The sequence below is a fragment of the Oculina patagonica genome, chromosome 7 (assembly GCF_052425735.1).
Source record: "Oculina patagonica isolate OP01 chromosome 7, crgOcupat, whole genome shotgun sequence".
Lineage (NCBI taxonomy): Eukaryota > Metazoa > Cnidaria > Anthozoa > Scleractinia > Oculinidae > Oculina > Oculina patagonica.
This window is the reverse complement of record NC_135764.1, coordinates 28463839-28474931: the sequence shown is the minus strand read 5'-3', so window position 1 is coordinate 28474931 and position 11093 is coordinate 28463839. Positions and strand designations below refer to the sequence as shown.

At 38.5% G+C, this 11093-nt stretch overlaps 1 protein-coding gene across 2 annotated transcripts in view; it reads right to left on the bottom strand.

The window, feature by feature from the left end:
• LOC144660575 (uncharacterized) overlaps positions 1-11093 on the bottom strand; it is a 55256-nt gene that overhangs the window by 5459 nt on the left and 38704 nt on the right. The window contains exon 6 of one of the 2 annotated variants that reach the window (XM_078521228.1): positions 9169-10321. The exons of the other annotated variant lie outside the window; for it this stretch is intronic. Within the exon in view, the coding sequence (XP_078377354.1) occupies positions 10237-10321 (85 nt within the window). The 3' untranslated portion in view covers positions 9169-10236. Of the gene's footprint in view, positions 1-9168; positions 10322-11093 lie in introns of those variants that run through there. 2 annotated transcript variants of the gene reach the window in all.

Sequence of the window (11093 nt, the reverse complement as noted above, 5' to 3'; positions counted from 1 at the left end):
ATATTCTAGACCGCATCCTCAGCTAAAGAATGTATCAAGAGAACTAATAGTCAACTTCAAATCTGTGCTTTGTCATTTTGTGAGGATATTTTTTTATGTCTTAAATTTTCTTATATTTTATATCACTTGCTACTCATTTTGGCCGCGCCAGAAAAAGCTTTTCGTTCTTTGAGGAACGCTTGCTACGCATGCTCAATCACTGATTGATAAATATAATTCTCGTGGATTTAAAATTAATATAATTTTAAACGATTGATGTATTATTTCGGTACTTTCCCAAACTTACAATTCATCATACCGCGACCCCATTTCGTCATTGTTAAGGCAAGCTATAGAAGCTATCAACAGTTAGAATCGTGCATGCTTCATGCAATGTTATCACTCTCAGCCACTTTCTCTAATTTTTTGACCTAAGGTTGTACGTCATATCCAGGTTTAGACATACCAGTGTTTACCCGCTAGGCTATTAAATACTTTACTGTTATTGTTCGATTTTACTGTTATTGTTCGCATGGGTTTTGAGGTAGAAACAGCTGGGAACGGAACACTACTAGTTTCCTTGTTCGTTTAAAACAGAAATCATCTTCTCACCTTTTTGTGCCCATGTGTGATGGCAGAATACAAGTATCCACAGCACTGCTCGATAAATTGTTTCCATAGTTTCGTCTCTAAGCTAACTGAGAGAGTATATTTCAATCACTGTTCAATCAACAATTTACAAATCGAAGGTCTTTGCTTCTGTCGATCAACATGTTACTGCAGTAACTGATGTGTCTATTGTGACGCCTCAGGCTTATGATATCGAATTTCTATATAGGTGATGACAGCGATTGTAATTTTTTTTAAATGACAAAATATAGCCTCTTGAACTTGGAAAAAATTAACTTCACCTTCAAAATCTGACTATTTCAAATGCTGAGTTGGTTTCCCTTTACAAACTTACCGGTAGTTGTTTTATTTAGTCTGAAATAAAAAAAAGGTTTGGTTCTTTTTCGACGCTCTTGTTAAGAACACCTTTACTGGAAATGGGGACAGGCCAGGGTGTTTATTCAGCGGTCTCTAAAATAAACGGTATGCAGAAGCGATGACGTTTTACAATAACTGAAAGGGTGTAACTAAACAGAGTAACAGAGAAACAAGTAATAACGGAGTAACGAGAAACCGAATAATGGAAAAAAAATTCAATATGTTAAAAAAATGAAAAAAATATATAAAAACAACACAAAAATACAAAGAAAAGAAGCAAAATAAAGCCCGGTTAGGTTAGAGGTCCGTGGTTTCTGGATAGTCCGTAACACCCTTAAAAAGCCCAACTCTGCTCCTGTATGGGTTTTGTACATACACCTTTGATCGGCGTATGGTATCTACTTTCTTCTAACCCCACTATAATAACTGTCAAAGTGCAATTGTTGTACACCCTTTGATCAATGTCGAAAATCTTGACTTAGTCGTAAAGTCGTCACGCAACACATCTACCCACAAGAAGAGTGAGGCGTTGCGTGACAATTAAAATAGCTTGAGGTGAGAGTACAGGGCGACAAGCTGTTGATTAGCTTTAGTGCTGGAATTGTTTTTCGCGCTCTTTTTGCGTGACCGAACTTCACGTAGTATGGTCTGTGACCATGATCAACCCCAGCCCCCTGCCGGTCATGAAGAGTCTTGCGTTGAAGTAGCTTTGAATACTCTCGTTTTGTTTCCAGCATTTAAGGCCAGCTCAACAAGAAGAGCTTCTGTACGGTCAAAACTGTGTACACCCGTTTTCTGCAATTGCTTTGCAAATGTCAACTTTTAATAACAGGAACTCTTGATTAAGTCCAGTTGCGACGACCAAAGGTAAACATTACATTGTATCTCTGTTTTGCGGTTATGTTATAGAAGTAAGTTTTTCTTGTAGGAATAAAAAAAAAGCTGTTACTTGGCCCATCAGCAAGTGAATGTTTTTAATTTTGATTGTAAATGCGGGAATTTAAAGATAAAAATAAAATTAAAGTAAAGAACGTTCTGTGTATGTTGTTATTTCTTCGTATGTACCCTCATTAACAATTTGCTCTGGTGAAAACAAACCCCTGGCAAAGTTTCCCGCCCCAGCTCACACACGCATCCGAAAAAAGAAAAGAGAAAATTTACATAGAGGTCAACTTTTATTACAAAACTTTGATGAATATATTTCTACAAATACATCTTGTGCTACCCGGTGGATTTACTTTATGTTGTACCAGCCTATGTACATATGCTACTATATTTACCGTTATTATTAATCGGGCGTGGCCGATTTATAGTTTACCCTTTGGTCGTCCTAGAGCGTAGTCTCCTGGCGCGGCCAAAAAGACGGGGATAGCTTGGGGTTGCTACAAAACCGCTACGGGTGACGCTTACCGCAATGGTTTTCATTTTAGTTTTGACAGGAAATCGTTGCAGGCACACTTGGTCGACTTTTGGGTTAATGTGTAATCAGGTTGTGTTTTTTTGCTTCGGCGGAAGGACAGAGAAAAAAGCTTACGGGGCAAAGTACAGTATGGGGCCCAGTTCTCGGCCACTTTTGACGTAAACTTGTATTTCTTACCTCAGAAGAACCGCAGGAACTTGAAATTTCTCCCAGAGCTAGCTACATTATTCAGCTTTTTGGTGTAAAGCTATCGACCGGTCAAAAATTAATTTGCCCGAGCAATAATAAAAATAAAAGCTCCATTTGTGGGCCCAGTTCTCGGCCACCTTGGCCCAGTTCTCGGCCACTTTTGACGTAAACTTGTATTTCTTACCTCAAAAGAACCGCAGGAACTTGAAATTTCTCCCAGAGCTAGCTACATTATTCAGCTTTTTGGTGTAAAGCTATCGACCGGTCAAAAATTAATTTGCCCGAGCAATAATAAAAATAAAAGCTCCATTTGTGGGCCCAGTTCTCGGCCACCTTGGCCCAGTTCTCGGCCACTAAAAAGCTTGTGCGTAATTATCTGTAAAAAAATGCTCAATTAATTTTCACAGTCATAAAATCACTCTGTAAATCTATTTATACTATATCGATCCCAAATTATTTTTATGATGCTTTGTTTTACTTTAGAAAAGAAGGATTTTAACGCGCCTAGTTGCCTATGTGCAGGTTCTGGCAAAACCGCATTGTGTGACCCGTGCATTTAGATGGTTTATTTTGCAGTGAAAAGGTCTTGAAAGATTTAGGTGTTGTAGAAATAATAGACAAGACAAGAGTCAGCTCAAAACTTAGAGATAAGATTGAACTTTATTTTTAAAACATTTATTTTTTTCATTCTGGCAGCAGCAGATGAAATTATATTAAAAACCAAGCGCTAAGCTGTGATAGCGAGCAGGGTGGCCGAGAACTGGCAAATACGCAAACGTCGCAAGAAAAAATTTCGAAGTAAATTAAGACCAAAAAATACAACAGTTCAACGAAAAGTTAACTAAAGCAGAAAGCTGAATTATTCTACGTTTCACATGCCAAAAATTAGCTCGTATGGTGGGGGCTTTTGGATAAAATACGAATTTAACTACATCCATGAATTTGGAGCCGTAAACAAACAACTTTTTCGGGAATGCAAATTCACCTACCTCCGCGTAAACTCGACGTGTGAGCTTTCTATATCGAATTGAACGATCAAACTCAAGATACTTAAAGCACATGAATCAGTCTATCGTTTGAAGGAAATACCTTTTTCTTTTGATTCAACTGGAGTGTGAAAAAACGCGTTAAACACAAAGTGGCCGAGAACTGGACCCGGCCGAGAACTGGGCCCCATACTGTACTGATATTCACCATTGTGAAATTGCACTTACTTTGACAAGTTAAAGTTATTTTTGTAAATGAAAAAGGTAACGTCATTGATGTCACGCAGTGTTTTTTTTTTTTAGCAAACTAGATGGTTTGCTGGTTTCTGACTATGAATGGGGGTGTGATCTTGCGGTATATTTTTTGAGCCTGACTCCGCCGTAAAACTTTTTTTTTATTTAGCAAGAACTGTGTCGATTCACATTTCTGAACAATTGGTCGTCAAGTCGTTTGTCACAAAGAGTAGAATGTTTGTACAGCATGTTTTGGAATTATTTTAGATTTGGTTAGTAAGACGCTTCTGAAGACCTGAGCAAAACATTGGGAATGTACAGTATTAATAGGAACTTGAATGGAATTTTTCACAAGTTGGATAAAGGTATCAACTGAAAAAAATGGAATTCAAAATGAGAACTTGGATTTTGTTGTAATTAAATTTTATCGCGGATTGGATGCATAATATCACGGCTTTGAAAGTCTTCAAATAATTAGAAAGGTTCCTTTCTTCCTTTTGATCTTATTGTTATTTTCATGTATTGATTATTCGAAAGCATCCTCGGAGACCCAGGGGCAGTTAGTGGGGGCGACGGGCAGCTTATCGGGACAACGGGATTTTCGGGCGAAAGTTTACAACATAGAGCGTAACAGCCCCTGGGCACTTTGTCTTACCGAACCAGTTCCAGAAGCGTTTGAACTCCTTCCTCCTGATTGGCCACAAAAATATTTTTGTGGCCAATCAGCGACGAGGACCGGCCAGGAGACTCTGATGTCTTCTTACACGAAGTTGTTTTCCTCATAGACTCGTTGTGGATGCTCTGCCCATCAATCGGATGCTATTACATGGAGAGTCTCAGAAAAAAATAAGCCTTAGACGACTGCCAGTTCTAGCTGTTAGTTGCGCGCTTTTTAATAGTTATTCAATTTAACAACAATTCTTATTATTTTTCTCGGTCGTTGCCCGACTTCTGGAACTTGCCACGGTCTGGGTACTTCACTGCACGGGCCACGCGTTAGCGAAGATATCGCTGTCGTCACCTATTGTTATTTTGTTGCCAGCTTGACAGTTAAAACAAAGGGTTTTTGTTTAATTTGTTGGATATTTAAATAACAAAAACAAAACTTATAAACAAGAAGTGCTCGCGTATAGCTTTAAAAACTTTTGGTTTCCTTGCGCTATGCTACATTTAACATATTCCCAGGCCTCGTTGTTTTGTTTTTGTTTTGCTTTTTTATCTGAGACCCACGTAGTATCATCCGATGGACGGGCTTAACAACAACGGACGAGTCTATGAGGAAAACAACTTCGTGTAAGAAGACGTCAGAGTCGCTCTTCTGGTCAACCTCGCTGATTGGCCACAAAAATATTTTTGTGGCCAATCAAGGGGAAGGAGTTCAAACGCTTCTGGAACTGGTTCGGTAAGACAAAGTGCCCAGGGGCTGTTACGCTCTATGTTGTAAACTTTCGCCCGAAAATCCCGTTGTCCCGATAAGCTGCCCGTCGCCCCCACTAACTGCCCCTGGGTCTCCGAGGATGATTCGAAAGTGGTTTTCGTTGATACGAAAAAAAAACGGGTTTTCACTGAATTGCTTGAAGTATTTTTAGACGTGATAATATTGGCTTAATCAAATTACATTGTGCACGAAATATTTGTTATTCTTTTGTCTTGAAACTTTGAGGAAATTGAAATTTTTGTTTGATAGAAGTGTATGAAAGGCATTTTATAGAACTGAATAAAAAATAAGAAACATTGATAAAGGTTATTTCAAAGATTTATTTTGCCTGATTTTGAAGGGTTTCAGGAGTTTTAAAGAGTGCTGGTAAACGGCTGTATGTTGTTTGTGATTACGGATCTTATTTAGTTTCGAACGCTCTAATTTTTGAAAGGTTAAAACAGGTTAAAACCGGGCGGTTTCATGAGTTTTTTGGGTAGAAAGGTACGGTGGTGGTCAAAAAAAAAATGTTTAGAAAGGAATGACTGTAGTAGCACGTAAGTCGGAGGTTTGCGTGAGTCACGGGGTATAGTATGCGTGAGCTGGATTTCCGGCGTCATAACGGCATGTTTTGTTAAGATACACTCGACGTTTAGTTAGCTTAGTCGGCTTGGGAAACTATTTTAAAAACGAATGTTGTAATAGTTAATTAATAGTAATCTAGAATTAACCCACTCTCGATTGGAGTCTGTTCTGGATTCGCGCTACCTTTTCGCCGCGAAGGAATTTTGTAAAATTTCGCTAGTGGAAAGAGGGTACTGTAAGAACAGTATCAATAACTCAAAAGGAGGAACTTCTTTGTAGCTCTGAATTAAGACGTATGATAAAATTTTAGAATAAGAAACTTTCGATATATGGTTTTCATATTGTTTTTGTCAATTTCCTTTTGTGGCAGATTTTTTGAGAATCAGCTTTTCTTTCGTGTGATGACAGACACAGGACAGAACGAGAGGTGGATGAGAAAGATGCCGAAGATGAATAGGCACCGAAAAACGACAAGAACCGTCAAGGACTTATCTTTAGAGGGCGGGGAGTTTTGGCATACTGTATTTCGAGGACTGGACTGGACTAGTAAAACGCGGACTAGTAAAACGCGGACTTGTAAAACGCGGACTAGTATAACGCGGACTAGTAAAACGCGGACTTGTAAAACGCGGACTAGTAAAACGCGGACTCAGGTAAAACGCGGACTTGTAAAAGGCGGACTAGTAAAACGCGGACTAGTAAAACGCGGACTTGTAAAACGAGGACTAGTAAAACGCGGACTTGTAAAACGCGGACTTGTAAAACGAGGGCTTGTTAAGCACGGACTTGTAGAACGCGGACTTGTAAAACAAGCGCTTGTAAATCGGATAAAACTAAACGGTTTAGCGAGCGAAACAATTTGTGTTTGAAGCTCTTGTGTGTTTCTTCGACGGCATATTTCTAGCTTTTTTGAGCACTCTATGGTCTGTTTTAGCGTGGAGATGTTTTTGCAGTATAGCACATGTTCGTTCTGCAAACCCCTACTAAAACAACGGGATTGATGCTATGAGTTGTGTGCATATGTTTCTTTCTTTCCACTACTTGACGTCTGTTGAGTGCAGTCGTTTGTATTGCTCGCACGAGGTAGAACGGGGCCCGTCCAGAAATCAACAGTCAATCGTAAATAAAGGTGACGGGCCTACACGACTCCTACGTTCGTGACATTAGAATATTTGCCGTTAAATGTTTAAATTCGGTCTTTCAACCTTATTTGCTTCTGACTTCTTTCTGAGGGTACTGTTTTAATTTGGGGGCAGTATGTGGTAAATAAAGGTGACGGGCCTACACGACTCCTACGTTCGTGACATTAGAACATTTGCCGTTATATGTTCAAATTCGGTCTTTCGACCTTATTTGCTTCTGACTTCTTTCTGAGGTTACTGTTTTTTTGAGACATTATGTATTGAAGAGAGCCGTAAGATGATTGTGGCCAAGGAATTCGAAGTGTCTAGAGGCGTTTTACAAGTCCGCGTTTTACTAGTCCGCGTTTTACTAGTCCAGTCCAGTCACAAGTTAAAGACACATCAAGACCACTCCACTGTGAATTGCCATAGCACAGACAAAATTATAGTCAATATCTTATGTGTTTTTAAGAGAATTACATAAGAACCAAGGCATGTCTTGTCTTGCCTTACATTGACATGCAATAATTTGGAAATACTAAGCTCGTAACAGTTTAAGACAGAATCCATCAGGAATTTGAGTAACATTAATTTTAGTTACGCAAAAATTGAGCACCAGAATAATTTAAATCCTTGTGTTCTTTCATACCTTGTTAAAGGCTTGACATGTGATAACACCAACATAACACCAACAACAGTTCTTTATCAGTGGGGATTGAAGAAAAAAATGGAAACATCATCACACAGTTGGCCCCCACGCAAAAACACTCCAGGATGTCACGGGACTGTTTGGTGTCCGTCTGCCAATTTCGTATACGTAATTGGACTACATGCTGTCCAATTTGGAAATAATTTGATGAAAAAAATTCCGAGGGCAGCCAAAATTGGACGAGGCCATAGGCCGAGTCCAATTTGGCTGTCAGAGGAATTTTTTGAATCTAATTATTTCCAAATTGGACAAGCATGTAGTCCGGTTACATATTAACTATATAGCTTTTAGTCAGTCAATCCAGCGTAAATAATAAACTTTTTTATATGTCCAGAGCGGGAAAAACATTCAACAATAGTAGGCATAACACAGCACATGCAACTCACTCAAAGCATTGTCTTCACGAATAAAAATTAAACAAAACAGTGCAATTTTATTCACCTGAGTTTGCGAAGCTTGCTACAAAGTGAGTGAAAACACTGCATCAATCAACGAAAGTCGTAAACAAAGTGTCCGAAGAGCTTTACAACTTCTTGAATCTGACATACTCCTTTCCACTATTTCGTTCATACTTCATGGCCGTGTTTTCTTTTCGAATTTCAGCATAAACGACAAAGAATTGCATCCAGCTCGTGGCGATGAATATCTGACAGATTTCTTGCTTCCCTTCGCTGCACTTACGTTCACCCAAGTTTTGTACTATTAGAGGCGTTTTGCTCTTAGTTTTTGCTTCTTAGTGTAGCTAACTCCTCCTCTGACAACGTAGAAAATTTCTCTTTGTTGTTACTATTGCTGGAAAGCTCAAAAGGAATGGAAAAACGTAGCAAACTTGCCTTAAAAATTCCGCCATTGTCGACTAACAATGCGACAAGTTTACCGGGCTGACGCTATGCTTAATGCTAATTGGCTGATATCCGTCACATGTCGCTTTTCCTTTGATTTGATTGGCTGAGACAAAACTGTCCAATTTTTCTTAAATTGGACAGTTTGTACATTTTACCTGAAAGTCCTATTCGAAACTATCCAAATTTAATCCCAAATTGGACAGTTCTCAGAAATTAAGGAAAAATAGCTGCGCTGACAATATAGGATTTACTGACAGCTATATAATTATAACTTCAAATTCCAATGTTAAATTCACATTAAATTTTCAATATTTCTTAGTTGTCTAAATTTTACTAATTCTTTTAAAAAAAACTATCACCTGCCAAACATCCCCAAAAATCACTCAAAAAATTACAAAATACCGCAATACATAGATACATGGGATGAGTGAAGTTTCCTTGGATTCCTTGAAACACCAACAAGATATTTCCGTTTAAGGTGGCTGATAATGGGTTTCAGTATTTCCCAGTCCTTATACTTTGGTTCAGGACTAAAAGCCTTCATCAATTGCTATTACAGTAATGGTATGAAACAAATGTTCAATCATTCATCAACAAGTTGTGATCATTTTCTTGACAATAGTAGTTCCCCGGTAAACAGTTGTAGTACTGTCCCATCAAAGTGCAATGCCTGGAAAATACCGAAAAGCACACGACCTTCAGGTGAAACCGCACCTTACAGTATTACCAATACACTGCACTTTGCTAAGTCTTAAAACTTTACATTGTCTAGTCGTCTACTTCAATCGTTTATTTGTATTGTGTGAGATACATTTATAAATTGAAACCATCATGTCATTAAGTAATAATGCAATCTCGACAACGTTCTAGATATTATATTATGCACACTAATACAGCTCATGCAAGCCCTGTGACTTACACAAACACAGTCGGACTGAGTGCTACTTAAGTAACTGCTTCGTGGTTTCTGCTGTACTGAACCCTGCCTTTCAAGGCAAAGCGCCCGATTTTAAGCTTCTCAAGCTTCTCGATGTTCTTGTTATTATGTAATTTGCCCATGAACATCCTACGCCATCAAACGTATTCTGTAAATTGCTCATGTAGACCAAATTTACTTTATTTTGTAATTTGCTCATGCAAATCTTTCAAAAGCTAACAAATTTACTTTATTTTGTAATTTGCTTAGCAAATCGTAAGCTAACAAATTTACTTCATTTGCTCACAACAATTGCTCAGATACTTGTATAACATCTGAGTCGATCATGATATAAGCAGACTCCCTAATGGGAAAAAGGCCCGGGGAAAGTTCGAAAAGAACAGTTTCTTCAAGGATGGTTTCCCTCGCGGAGTTCTGCCTTTGCCATCGATTTTCCTTCTTCATATGCTAAATACTAATTTTAATGTCTAAAATAATTGCCCCTTCAAAGTAGCTGAATATTGAAAGATGCCATTAAAAGTGATTTTTTTTTTAGTTAACTTGGTTGCTTTACAAGATAAAGTCGCATTATGTTTATGGCTATCAACTGTGTGGTATCATTTAGTTTATAAATCATTAAAGTGTATTCTCTTGTGACTTTTATTTTCTGTCACTTAGGTTTTAGATCAAAGCCTGTCTTTATGAGCGTTCTGTGGTAATAACCATACAGATACCACAGAAACTATACTATTATACCGTCAAATTCCGATTATAAGTTCATTAGCTTATATTGGATCAAATTTCTTTTGGTGATACATTCAGTTTACGTTGTGATATATATTGTGTACTTAGAAGCAAGGACAAGTTGCTCCGTTACGGTTTGGAACCCAAACTTGACGACTGATTTTCACGCGTTTTGTCTTCTGTTTTCTCCTGTGAAGAGTAAAATAATAACGGTTTTATAGATGGTACCTCAAGCCTTATTTTGCCCCCACTACACATTCGGACACACATCTTAGCAATTAAATTGGGCGCGTTGGCCAGCCAAGCCACCGTCCAGTTTATTTATTCTCAACAGATAATACAAGAAATAACAAACTATGAATACAGTGAAAAAACTAAATGCATCAAAGCCGGACAAAAATCCCTCTTAAAAACCAGCAGGTGGAGGGCAGTGGTTGGGGTTTTAGGGTATCCTAATTTAACATACTGTACACAAATCCTTCCCGAAATGTAGGATCTTACAGTGATACAGTTATAAAAGCAGAACTAAATAAAGAAAACACAAAGCGAAAACCCTACATCCACGGATGACAAATAAATTAAAAAGAAAACCAAACTTAACCTAAACGCGGCGAAGGCTGGCTGTAGAATGTCTCAACTTGCTAACGGCCACCGATTACTAAGTCAAATCCCACTATACGCTGCACACCAGAAACCCGCCCCCCCCCCCCCCCCAACCCTCTGCTGCTAGTTGGGAGCGGCGCGAAAAACGGCATTAGTGCGCTTCTCCATAACAAACCGATCGTCTTGAACAGAATCAAAACGAGGTGTTTTCTTTGTTGGTGCATGTATAAAGCAATTAAAAAATGTCTAGTTAACCTGTCTTTTGTGCGTAAATAGTGCGAATAGGCGATATTCACAACTTGTTGGTAGAATACAAGTTGACGAGATCGATTTAGAATAAAATCACTCGTCAGTGAGT